The following is a 14229-nucleotide window of genomic DNA, read 5'->3' on the forward strand; positions in this document are numbered from 1 at the left end:
TGCTATCCCCCCTCTCTCTCTCTGCCTGCCTCTCTGCCTACTTGTGATCTCTCTCTCTGCCAAATAAATAAATAAAAAATCTTTAAAAAACAAAAAGAAAAAAAAAATAGTAGGGGCAACATTTGAACCAAGGTATTCCTGAATGTTACACTGCACTGTCTCTTAATCAATACAGGAGATAAAGAGATGCTTACATGCTCTGTTGGTAGGTTTATTGATACATAAAATATGTATCAGATACACTGAAAGTTGAGAACCACTCCCCCACCTTTTATTTATTACCATCAATTTAGGTGTTAGGAGTTGAGCATATGGATTTGGGGAGGACACTAACATTCGGACCATAGTACCCACCATATTTTATCATAAATCTAACAAAAAAATACTATTGATTCTGTCATTCTAAAATATTTGACGTGGGGCGCCTGGATGGCTCAGTAGGTTAAGCCTCTGCCTTCGGCTCAAGTCATGATCCCAGGGTCCTGGGATCAAGGCCCACATCAGGCTTTCTGCTCAGTGGGGAGCATGTTTCCCCCACTTCCCCCCCACTCCCTGGCCTGCCTCCCTGCCTTCTTGTGATCTTGATTCATCATATAAATAAATAAAATCTTAAAAAAAAATAAAGATAAAATATACAAAGATTATAAGATGTTTCACAATATTAGGTTGATTAAATCAATTTGAGTAATATGGTATGACCTGACGCCAGCGTTTTGAGAATTTACATGAAGAAAAGCGTTTGATGTCATGCTGGGCACATCTGTCCTCATTAATGCTAGCGCTATTATTTTGAAACTCAGTGCTCAACAATTATGTCTCTGCACCAGTGCTGGGTGTTTTTATGTATCTTTTGTTGTTGCGGTAATCCAACACTGTGCAGAAATAATACTGTCCTGGTTTTACAGATATGGGGTTTAAGGTATCAAGAGTGTATGTGACAATATTGAAGGCCCAGCAAGTTGGCAAAGGAAGGATATGAACCCTCTTTTGACTCTTCAGCCTGTGATATGTTTCTGGTTTGCCTTGTGTGTGTGTGGTTTTTTTTTTTTTAAGATTTTATTTATTATTATTTTTTTTTTAAGATTTTATTTATTTATTTGACAGACAGAGATCACAAAAAGGCAGGGAGACAGGCAGAGAGAGAGGAGGAAGCAGGCTCCCTGCTGAGCAGAGAGAGAGCCCGACGTGGGGCTCGATCCCAGGACCCGAAGGCAGAGGCTTTAACCCACTGAGCCACCCAGGCGCCCCTGCCTTGTGTTTTTAAAGGATGCTCTTATCAAATGTAAGCCTGGTGGGTCCCCAATGGTGGCAGAGCCCCCGACGGCTGAGGTTTTGGCAGACTGGTGGTGGAGAAAGTCATGGAGCTCTCATAATCATGTACTTAGAGGCCTCAGGAAGGAAGGGCAGCCTGAGGTCTTCAAGAGAACATGAAGGGGGGAGAGGGAGAGGGAGAGGGAGAGAAAGAGCCCATGTAAGGAGGAGTGAAAAGAAGAATGAGGAGACAGGGCGCCAGACCTCACCCCACGTAGTGTGCTGTCATTTTCTCATTTATTCTTTCTGATAACACAGGCAGGCTATCCCTGTTTGCAAAGTGAACAGACTGTGGCTCAAAATCAAAGAATCATGAAAATAAACACAGTGGCCTTGCTTTGGAGAGTCCCACGCGGGCTGCAGTGCCCCACACGAAGATGGCCCATCAGTATTTTTACTATGAAAGAGTGACTAGAGAAGAATTTGCTGACCTTTAGTTTTTACTCATCTCTGCTCCCAGTTTTTGCATGGGACTAGAATCCACTTTGTTTTAAACTGTAACTACGTGATGCAGTTCAGTCCAGTCTTAGTTCATTTGGGCTGCTGTAACAACATAGCTTATATGAGTGGTTTAGGAACAAGAGAAGTTTATTTTTTACGGTTCCGGAGGCTCCAAGTCCCAGATCATACTGTGGGCAGATTCAGTGTCTGGTGAGGCCTACTTCCCCGTTAATGGTCTCACTGTGCCCTCACATGGTTGGCAGGGACAAGGTAGCTCTCTGGGGTCCTTTTGTCAGGACACTAATCCCATTCAGGACTCCTGATTTCAAAACTTGAACTAGGATTGGGGGAGGGAGAGGAGGCACAAACATTCAGACTGTAGCAACAATTTACGTATATGCATTCTTCTGAATCTATCTTTGTTCAGGACACCAGAAGCCACAAAAGCAGGATGATAAGAACTAAGTTAAGCATTAGATTAGGGAGTAGAGGGTACAGGGGATTTTGGAATGAGGCTCTCCTCGCCTCTCTGTTGATTACTCCTTGAGCATGCTGTACCTTTTGCTAGCCTCTCTGTTCCTCAAATTCTTAATCTGGAGATGATTACAAATGCCTCAGGTTGTGAGGATTCATTTACAATTTTATAAAAGAACTAGCGTGTCATATATCCTCAATAACTTGTAACAATGGCCACCTATTTTTAAATATAATAGAACCCATAATAATATCTTGGAGAATGAACAAATCGTATAGAGAAATTTTTGAATAAGGTATATGAAAAAGAGGCAGAAATTAGGGGAAGAGGAGGCAAAAATCTAGATTCTAAGAAAAAGAGGAATCTGTCTCCATCAACATCCGGACAGAAAAGGAGTAACTGTTTGCAAGAAGGATGGATATTATAAGGAACCAGTAATTGGGAACAGAGCGGGGCGGGGGGCAGTGGGGAAGCAAGGAAGGCAGAGAGGGGAAAAAAGAGAGAGAGACGGTTTTTCCCGTCTTAGATATTTGATTTAGCAATTGAGCGCACTTTGAGATTCTTGTTTATGTTCTGCCTTCCTCTTAATTGAAAACAATTGTTCTGGAGTTTGCTACCCTGTCATTAACTCTTCTGTGCCTTAGTGACATGTCTATAAATGAATACGTCAGAAGAGCCCGCTGAGATGGTGTGGGAGGGCAAGGAGAAGACGCGGAGGTCCTCCGAGGAAGAGGATGTGAGCATCTGGCCCTTGGGGTCACCTCCCCACATTCTCATTACCACCCCAAGTTCGTCTCAGAGGCATACTCCCTTCCTTCCTGACTTTCCCTGTGTTGGACCCCTCACGTCTGTCGTGTCTTTTTCCTTGCATTGCCCTTGTCTAAGAAATGACGCTACCCATCTCTGTATCTTTGAGTAGGTCCCCACCTCATTGGATTATGTCTTGCCCTTCGTTTAGATGGTGAAACTCTTTAGATTGTTTGAAGCCTAGCATGAACTTGTCTTCCTTTCTATGGTGCACTTGATCGCCATTAAATCTATGTATTCCTTACGCCTCTAGAGGGGTATGCTGCTTCTCCCTCGTGCCCCTCCCCCACGGCTTCTTTCCCTAATGTCTTCTCTTTACTTCCTCCCCAGCCCCGCCTCTCGTCCTCCTTGCCTCCCTCGACTTCCCGCTCTCCGTCTGACAGTCTTCTGACCCCTCGGTGGTTTTTCTGGCATCTCATAACCCTTTTGGAAAGAGTCAGGGGAGAAATAAACGCAGTAAAGCACCCCTAGCCCTCCTGACCTCCTTTCTGCTTGAGCACAGAGCCCTGGCCTGCTGTTCCTCTAATCTCCTTTGCCGTAGACACCTTCCTTGCCACCTGTCCATTTCAGGGCAAATTTTTGGTCTCATGTCCACATAGGGACAGATCTGGGCCCTCCCAGCCTCAAAGTGAGCAGTCTGGATTGCTCTCCTGGGCATCCTTTCCCTGTTCGTCTGGCCCACCTGTTTTCTTGGCCAGTAACTACTGCACATTTATCACATTGGGTTTGTCTCAATAAACCAGAGCTGTTATTAAGTCAAGCTGCCAAGAGCACAAAAACACAAAGCAACAAAACTAATAGAAGGGAAGGGAAGAGAGAGATTGGTTTTATGTATTTTTTTAAGGATTTATTTATTGGAGAGAGAGAAAATGCGTGCGTGAGAGCCGGAGGAAGGGGCAAAGGGAGGAGAGAGACAGTCTCATGCAGAGCCTTGAACGAGGCTCAGTCTCATGAGCCTGAAATCATGACCTGAGCTGAAATCAAGAGTCAGATGTTTAGCTGTTGAACTGCCTGAGCCACCCAGGTGCCCTGAGAGTGACTGGTTTTAAAGAGTAAGAGCAGGGGTGCCTCGCTGGCTCAGTTGGTAAAGCATATAACTCTTGATCTCAAGGTCATAAGTTCATGTCTCATGTTGGGCATAGAGATTACTTTTAAAAAAAAAAAAAGAAGGTGTGCTTGGGTGGCACAGTTGGTTAAGCGGCTGTCTTCGGCTCAGGTTATGATCCCAGGGTACAGGGATCAAGCCTCCATATCCACTCCCTACTCAGTGTGGAGCCTGCTTCTCTCTTTCTCATTGTCCCTCCCCTCCCTCGTGCTCTCTCTCGTGCACTCTATCTAAAAATAAATAAATAAAATCTTTAAAAAAAAAAAGAAAGAAAAAAGAATTAAGAACATGCAAGGGATTCTAAAAATGCAAGGGATTCTCAGAGAGACATTCAACAAGCATCCCTTCAGAGAAGCAAAAGAGATGATTCCCCTCCACATTTTAATTCTCCTGGGTCTAATTAGCATACATTAACAACCTCTGTTGAGCAGCATCTCCTTTGGACAGGTGGTCTAAATCCTGAGCATTGCATTATTCCCTACCCTGTCTCATCAGGGGTGTGTTATTCACCTTCCTTAATGGAAACACTCCTTAAAGGGCTTACTCTGTTCTACCTGATCCACCTGTCTCGTTACCCGTAGATACTACCAAAATCAGCCCAGGTATTTCCATCTTCCAGGCTCTTTCCTTGCTCCAACCATCTGAATCTTTGAAAAGTTTAGACAAGTGCTTCTGGCTATTCTTTTTTATGATCTGGCTGATGATTATATGACCGGAGCCACTGTGTAAAAATTCAAGTGGTACCCTTACTTGTCCCCTTTACTCTATGTATACTCAATTTTAATTATAAGTTGTGCAAAACCAAACATTTACCTCCATCCAGATATGATGCACTTAGCCTGTGAGACCTTGCATCTCCTCAAGTTTATATCAAGTTTTTAATCTCCTCAAAGTTTATATCTCAAGTTTTATATATATATTTGTGCTTAAACTATCTCCATAATCATCTCTTTTCTCTGTTAAGTTGGAACTGATTCAAGGATAAGTGTTGCATTCATCCTCCCCCCTCCTCTCCTACAAGTATCGCTACATCTTATGTGTGTTAAGCACGGTATACATTTCTTGGGTTGGATACGATAATTCTGTAGTTTCTTCCTTTTCCCAGACCATTGAATTTATTCCACAGTACAATAGCATATAATAGATTCTAGCCAAATGGCATAGTTTAGATTGTTTTGGAATTAAGGTATCTTTGAAGGCATGATTGATGTCTGGATTATTTGTCATATTCCAAGGGACATTCCGAGATCTAAACCAGGGCTGCCATGTTGCTTATATTCCAGAGGCACTGTTCATAGAGACCTCACCATGAAAGGCAACCTTGAAAATTTTGCAATACCCAGCATGTGGCCATTAATTGCAGCCCTGCCTAAAATCACTCTAAGGTGAGAGGGTGTGAATAGGCAAGCAGCCGGTGACCTCTGCTTGCTGGTCTTGTTCTTGCAGATGAAGGAGGTAGCCACATGGGACCTAGGTAATTCAGTCCTGTTAGTGAATGTGTAGTGGCTAAATCCCCACAGTGTGCCAAGAAGTAAGAGAGTGAGCCACTGTGGTACCTGGGGGAAGGGCACTCCAGGGCAGGGAGTGGCAAATAAATACTCCATACCAGGAGTCTTTATTCCTCCAGCGTGTTAGACAACATGAGGCCAGTGTACATGGAATAAGTGACCAAGAGGGAGCGTTGAGGGAGACAAAGGAGATGAGGTCAGAGAATAGGATGAGAGATTGCGGGAGGAACACCCTGCTGACTCTATTGGGCTGTATAGTCCAGTATAAGGACAGTCACCTTCCCTAGGTCAGGGGTAGAATGATGGGCACTGACTCCCATTTTAACAGGATCATTCTGACTGCTATTTTGGGAATACCCTGTAGGTCAAGGGCAGAAGTATGGAGACCCGTTAGGAGGTTATTGCTGCAGTCCAGAGTGACATGATGGCTTAGGACAAGGTGGTAGTGGTTAAGAGTCCGTTGATTCTGGATCTGCTTAGATGGTCTGATGTCTTCTGCCAAGGGGAACTATTTTAATGCAGATGTTAAGTTCTAGCTGTTATTTGATAAATAAGATTTTCATTTGTCTTTGAACATTTTTTAAAGCTACCTATGAATGATTTTTTTTCCCCAGAGAGAATTGTATCATCATGACATCTATTACAGTTTGTTTTAGCTCCTTAATTTACTTGCATTGATCACAAGAGTGGATTTTTCATATATTTTAGTAAGAAACGCCAATCCCAACTAATCCAGGGAGTTTATGTGCAAAACTTTTACAAAGCAGTATTTGAGCCTAGGCTTAAGGCCAGCTTACATTGTTATGGATTTCTACCTTTCTGGCAGTTTTTTAAAGCCAGGAATTAATGAAGGATTGATCTTCACCAGCTTGTCATATTGAAATGTTGGTAAAAATCCACCAAGTAGTTTAAATGGTTCAGTTAGAGAAATGTCCAGAGAAGAAATGGTATAACTGTAATACAGAAGCACTTGAGTCTAGCACTATCAACTCGTTTTTCTCTCTTCCTTTTTTAGCCTATGGGGAGACTTAACACTCTTTGAATCAGGACCTCTAGAAATGCTTTCTTTTTAAAATTCCTTTTCTGTATTTCTCTACTCAGATTACTTTTTTTTTTTCTTTGTAATTTCTAGTCTTGTTTTTGCCTTTGTTCTCCTTTTGAATTAAGACAATTAAATAAGATGATGATAATTAACTTGGGTAAGACAAATTATAAATCAAACAAATAGTGATAAAGTGTGATAGCACAAGATATACATGAGAACAAAATGTATTTTACTTAAGATTTCCGTGTTTCTTTATTTGAAATTCTGCTCAATTATTGAACACCAAGAATGTGTTTGTTTACTGTATGTGAGAGAGAAGTGATTTCTCACAACTGTTCTACATATGAAAGATAAAATTCTTAATTTTTTATTCTTTATAAACATATATTTTTATCCCCAGGGGTACAGGTCTCTGAATTACCAGGTTTACACACTTCACAGCACTCACCAAAGCACATACCCTCCCCAATGTCCATAATCCCACCCCGTTCTCCCAAACCCCCTCCCCCCAGCAACCCTCAGTTTGTTTTGTGAGATTAAGAGTCACTTATGGTTTGTCTTGAAAGATAAAATTCTTAGATATCCTTATGTTAAGAATTTGTGAGAGTAAACTTGTATTTATTGCATGTATCTTACTCATACAGATGTATCTTTCTATCTGCACACATATGTGTAACCTGGTCATTGTTCTTTGTAATGTAGGGAAGGACATGCCATATGTTGTTTATTAACCAGAAGAGCTTAATCTAAAGGGTGGCTAATCCCACCCATTGCAGGAATGCAAACTGATGCAGTCCTATTGTACCAGAGTATGGTACAAAACAATTATTTTGTTCCCATCAGTCACTGGTTCTCAAACTATGGACAGTGGAGTAGCAGCATCAGTAGGAAGTTGTTAAAAATGCAAATCATGTTCATTCCTCATTTGTCAAATGAATTTGTCAGAGGAATGAATATACACTGGGGGGGAAAAAATACCAGTCTCTTCAACAAACAATGTTGGGAAGACTGGACAGCAACATGCAAAAGGCTGAAACTGGACCACTATCTTTCACCATACACAAAAGTAAACTCAAAATGGATAAAGATCTAAATGTGAAACCTGCAACCATAAAAATTCTAGAAAAGAACATATGAAGTAATTTCTGACGTTGGCCATAGCAACATTTTTCTAGGTATGTCTCCTGAGGCAAGGGAAATAAAAGCAAAAATAAACTATTGGGACTGCATCAAAATAAAAAGTTTCTGCACAGCAAAGGAAACAATCTAGAATACTAAAAGGCAACCTACTGAATGGGAGAAGATATTTGCAAATGACATATCTGATGAAGGGTTAGTATCCAAATGATAGAAAGAGCTGATACAGCTCAAGAGCTAAAACCCAAAAAATCCAATTAAAAAATGGGTGAAAGACATAAACAGACATTTCTCCAGAGAAGACATCCAGATGGCCAACAGGCACATGAAAAGATGATCAACATCACTTATCATCAGGGAAATGCAAATCAAAACTACAATGAGCTATCACCTCACACCTGTCAGAGTAGCTAAAATCAGCAACCCAAGAAACAACATGTGTTGGCGAGAATGTGGAGAAAATGGAGCCCTCATGCCCTGTTGGTGGGAATGCAAACTGATGCAGTCCTGTTGTAAACAGCATGGAGGTTCCTCAGAAAGTTAAAAATAGAACTACCCTATGATACAGTAATCACACTAGTTGGTATTTCCCCAAAGAATATGAGAACACTAATTCAAAAGGATAGATATGCTCCTGTGTTTATTGCAACATTATTTATAATAGCCAAACTGTGGAAGCAGCCCCAGTGTCCATTGATAGATGAATAGATAAAGAAGAGGTCACATATTTTATACACACACACACACACACACACACACACGTGTGTATTATTTATATTTATATATTTTACATATATAATATTATTCTGCCATAAAAATCAAATCTTGCCATTTGCAACAAGAAGGTTAGAGCTAGAGAGAATAATTCTAAGCAAAATAAGTCAGAGAAGGAAAAATGTCATATGATTTCATTCACATGTAGAATTTAAGAAACAAAACAAACAAGCGAAGGAAAAAGACAAACCAAGAAATAGACTCTTAACTACAGAGAACAAAGTGATGGTTACCAGAAAGGGATGGTTGGTGGGGGGCGGGGGGGCAGCGCGGGTGATAGGGTTGAAGAGTACACTTATCTTGAAGAAAAAAAAAAAAAAAATCATGGGCTCTACCCCAAACCCACTGAATTTGAAACTCTGGGGTTGGGGCCTAGCTCTGTTCTGTCGGACTTTCCAGATGATTCTGTCGTGCAGTAAGGCTATGAGCCACTGAAAAATGTAACCTTTCACACCTTCCAGAATCCGCCACTGTAGATGGGCTCCTTGAAGTGCCCGCTTTCCCTTCCACTCCCCATACTTCCCTGGCTCCTCCTTGTAATTCCCTTCACCATCAAAGGCCAAGTAGCTGCTCCAACCCACTGAGCCTCAGCATGTGGCTCCGACTTGGTGGGCTTTCCATAGATGTGTACGTTCTTCAGTAAAGAGCCCCTGAGTCTCTCTTGTTACTATTGATCACATTCAGCCAACAGTCATTCAAAGACACTGTATAAAATGATTCACTATCCAGTAGTGATAAAGATGAGAGGAGTGTGGCACCTGGGTGGCTCAGTGGGTTAAAGCCTCTGCCTTTGGCTTGGATCATGATCTCAGGGTCCTGGGATTGAGCCCCGCATCGGGCTCTCTGCTCAACAGGGAGCCTGCTTCCCCCCAGCCCCTCTCCGCCAGCCTCTCTGCCTACTAAAATCTTAAAAAAAAAAAAAAAAAAAAAGGATTGACACCCACATCCTCTCTCGGAATGTGGGTGTCGGAAGGCCATACTGAGGCAATTCTGCTTTATACCCCCTTTATTCCTGTCTCATGAATAATACCATTCCCTTTTATTCTTTTAAGAGCTCTGGTTTAGATGGTAAATTATATTGCAGTGAACTAATCATAAGCAATCCTAATACTGTTGGGAAGCGGTCAAAGAAAGATTCACCAGGAAGCAAATGTTTTAGGGCTTAAAAACAAAAGATGCCCAGTCACAATAGGCAGGCAAGACGGACTGGTGATTGGGATGGGACAAGAGAAGCCTTCAAGCCTGAGAGTTGAGGATGAATAAGGATGTGAAACAGCAGGTTACATTAAGGGAGGCAATGTCTGGTGGGAACTGTAATAGATGGGGCTGGGAGAAGAGTGACTTCAGGCAAAGTCTTCCAGAAGAAGTAAGAGCAGATTTTGTTTCTCATTATTCCCCCAATAATATATCATGAGTGGCTCTTTGGATCATTATTAAGAAGAAACCTAGTGTGTCTTTGTTTCCCTATTTATGTTGGTTCTCTGTATTTGAAATGCTTATCGCTCCGTTTTCCATCAATTCTGGGCTATATTTCAAACAAACAATCATTATATAACATACCAGGATAATAATTCACTTTCAACTTTGGTTCACATTTTCAAGTTTAGTGAAAAAAAAAAAAAAAGACACCAAAAGGTCCATGCTGCATAATATTTTATGTCTTTATCATAGCAGAACACTAATGCTGGAATATTGAGATCTATGGCCTGCCGAGAACAGAATGGGGGGAATTATGCAAATACCTAACTAATATGTTGTGATATTGTTTTTCTGAATGTTAATATGATGAATGAATTCTGTTAAAAATGATCATATGGGGATTTTTTCTGTTACTGTTTTGTAAAAATTACGTGTTTCATGTGGTTTAGGGACCTTGCAAACTGTCTATAAATTGCATTTTGGACAACAAAGCTGACAAAGCTTAAGAAAGTTTTGGAAATTATGATAAAATTGTATATTCAATTTTATACAACTGGTTAATGTTATTATCCATTGTTGAAGTTGTTGTACATTAACGATGGGTTTGGCATCCATGAGGCTTGAAAGGCTTTGCCCTTGGGACATTGCACATAAACTGACCTTTTAGGCCATTGAGCCCCATTATCTTCAACACAGAAGCTTCTTGTCATGGTCCTCTGTTTCTATGTGGACAGTACAGATACCGTGTCCCTGTTTTCTCTTTCTTTTTTACCAGAGCTAGTGTGTCTTCTTTACCCTGTATACTCTGGAGTAATGAGTATTATTCATTATTCTCTATTCAGTTAATTGTTGCATTTTCCTACTATTAATACAGAACACATTTCAGAGTTAATAGCTGTCTGGAAAGGAAAAGTAACTGTCAATAAACTCCTACATTATCTTTTGTTTAAATATCACATAATTAATTAACATACTTATTAATGCTTTTTTACTTAGGTAGACATTATTCTTTGAAGGTAGGTAGCAATTAATATTATGTTTTAATTTTTAGAACCTGTAATCAGAGTAATTAACTGAAGAATAGGTTTAGTCTGGTATCCTTTACTAAGATTTATATGATGCGATATTACTTTGCATTGTGCCATAGAGTGTTTAATTCTTGTTTCACTGTCTTTAAACAGCATTACTTTCAGCGGAATCTCGCATCAATATATTTATAGCTAATGTACACACAAGTTTCATAAGTAATGTGTTTTTCTGTTTATAAATGAAACCACAGTTGGCCCTTGAGCAGCATGAGGGCTAGGAGCACGATCCCCACAGTTAAAAATCTGTGTATAATTTTGACACCCCCCAAATATAACTACTAATAGCCTCCTGTTGACTAGAAACCTTCCTGATAACATAGACTGTTAACACATATCTTATCGATGTGTTAACATGCTGTATTCTTAGAATAAAGTAAGCTACAGAAAAAAATGTTGAGAAAATCATTAAGAAAGGGAAAATACATTTATAGTACTGTACTCTATTTATGGGGGGGACCCCTACATATAAATGGGTCCATACAGTTCAAATCTGTGTTGTTCCAGGGTCAACTGTATTTACAAATCAGTGTTCTTAATAATTTTCTGACCTAACAATTATGTTTGAGACCTGAGAAAGGCACAGAATGTTAGGGGATAGACTAAGAAAGTGATGTACGATTTTTTGTAGAAATAGCTAAGATGTCTCTAAGTCCTGGTCTTAAAAGTCGGCTTATGGTTACTCACCATTTCTTTGCAATTGACGTTTATATATGACCAGAGTCTGTGGCTTATTATAAATTCTTAAAACAGAAAATGGCCTCTTGTGTTTTAAGGACTAGTCCTTTGGTTTGGAAGACAATTTGTAATATGAATTAGATAAGCAGTAAATAATGGGTTCCTTCAAACCACCACCATCAGGGAGGATTCGCCATTTACCATTTCTAAATTTGTTTTTCCCTGTGCAGCTCAGGACTTGCAAATCATTTTTATAACTTTTTCTCATATTGTTAAAATCTTGAACTTTAAGCAAACAGGAAACCCAAAGCAAAAAGAAATAATCATTAGCCCATAACTCAGCAAGCCCAAAAGTTACATGAATGATTTCAGCATCTCTCTTTTATGCACTGATTTAGTTTTCATTTGAATTTCCTTTTCAGATAGGACTTAACATCATTACTTTTGCTGTTACTAAATCCCCTCCTATAAAATAAAGAGAAAAACAGCCTGTTCTCTCTCTCTTTTTTTTTTAATATTTTAGTTATTTATTTGATAGAGAGAGATTACAAATAGGCAGAGAGGTAGGCAGACAGAGAGAGGGAAGCAGGCTCCCTGCTGAGCAGAGAACCCAATATGGGGGCTCGATCCCAGGACCCCGAGATCATGACCTGAGGTGAAGGCAGAGCCTTAACCCACGGAGCCACCCTGGCACCCCAAAACTTGGACCAAATTCTTTTTTATTTTTTTTTTTTTGTCGTTATGGGTTTTGGGGATAACACTACATACCAGTTCTGGAGGTATAGTTTCAAAGAGTAGTATGGCTCTGTGTGGAATAATTCTAACCTTGCAAAACTGACCTTCAAGTTATCTCAAAAATGTGAACGTGTTAATATTTGCTCCATGTTTATTAGTCAGTCTAATTAAGAGTAAGTAAATGCTCCGTGGACCTTTATATGTTCTTCCAATAATTTTAGTGCTGCTTAAGTATAACAAGTTTATACATCTCAATATAGATAGCCTTGTCTATACATATGGATCAGAGACATATGGTCATTATTAAATGACCAATAATACAAATCAATTCAACTCTTAATTGTAATATATCTTTAGTTCAATAGTTTATACAGGATTTGTTTTTTAAGGGGAAAAAAAAATAACAACAAAAACAACTTTGTGAATATACCAGACAGATGCATTGGGATGTCCTGCAAAGAAGGTAATGGCATAGAAAACAGGACCAAGTAGCGAGATGTAGATGAGGAGCACACATAAATCTTAGCTTCGGATCATGTTTACCACTCTATTTTTCTCTGTAGTGACTTTATTTTTTTCTCAGGATTAGAGCAGTAGTTTCCCAGTTGAAGCTCACTTGGTTTTATACTTTGCAGGTCAGTTTCTTCTGGAAGAAGCCCGCCTCATAGAAGCAGCTGAGATGGCAAAGAAAGCCGCTGAATTGGACAGCACAGAGTTTGATGTGGTCTTCAGTGCTGCACACATGCTCAGGTGAGTTTTGCCCCTGTGCCTTAGAAGACAACACTGCAGCTTTGGGAAAGGAATTAGGTAGACTAAGTCCCTTGTCATACTCCCTTATTCCACATTCTTTTTTTTTTTTTTTTTTAAGATTTTATTTATTTATTTGAGAGAGAGACAGTGAAAGAGAGCATGAAAGAGGAGAAGCAGACTCCCTGTGGAGCTGGGATCCCGATGTGGGACTTGATCCTGGTACTCCAGGATCATGACCTGAGCCGAAGGCAGTTGCTTAACCAACTGAGCCACCCAGGTGCCCCTTATTCCACATTCTTGAAGTGAGTTATGCTGTTTTACCACGCTAATGTCGGTCAGGAGTATTTTATTAGTTACAGTTCATGTGCACACTATGTAGAGGATGTAAGCCTTCAGGACTCTGAAAATTACCGAGAATCATTTTCCTTTCCTTTCAAAAATCACTATAAAATTCAAAAAAAATCAAAAAATTAAAATTAATAACTGTTTAAAGGTCTGAAACAAACATTATGTTGATTGGTCAATTGCATCTCAGTATTTGTGTTTTATATTAATTATATTGAATATGGCATGTGAATGCACTTTATTATGTTTGGTGGTAGAGAGAACTGTCAAGTACAAATATACCTAAGGGCTAGCAAAGTCTCAAAATGGTGCTGTATTTAACATTGTTGCTATGTATGGAAACAATGTATCTTTGTAGACCTGTTAGTGCTTCCATTTTCAGAAGGATAGTCTGAAGCCTGATTATTATAATAGCAAAACAATTAAGTTAGATCAACAATTTTTGTTGTGACTATAAAAAGAAAGTTACTGCATCCATGAGTGGTGTTTTAGATTAAAGGAGATGGTTTTAAGAAACTCAAATGATTTATACAGTTTTTCTAAAAGGACTGTTTGTTCTGTTAGCAATATGTATACCCCTTCTCCCATTCTCTTAAGTGAATTTCACTTGATTA

At 39.8% G+C, this 14229-nt stretch overlaps 1 protein-coding gene across 2 annotated transcripts in view; it reads left to right on the forward strand.

The window, feature by feature from the left end:
- The window catches only part of TMTC2 (transmembrane O-mannosyltransferase targeting cadherins 2), a 438609-nt gene that overhangs the window by 348464 nt on the left and 75916 nt on the right, over positions 1 to 14229 (forward strand). For both annotated transcript variants that reach the window (XM_045082958.1, XM_045082959.1), the window contains one exon: positions 13156 to 13270. In XM_045082958.1, the coding sequence (XP_044938893.1) occupies positions 13156 to 13270 (115 nt within the window). The remainder of the gene's footprint in view (positions 1 to 13155; positions 13271 to 14229) is intronic.

This window comes from Mustela putorius, unplaced genomic scaffold (assembly GCF_011764305.1).
Source record: "Mustela putorius furo isolate JIRA1106 unplaced genomic scaffold, ASM1176430v1.1 tig00000640_pilon_pilon_pilon, whole genome shotgun sequence".
NCBI classification, from domain to species: domain Eukaryota; kingdom Metazoa; phylum Chordata; class Mammalia; order Carnivora; family Mustelidae; genus Mustela; species Mustela putorius.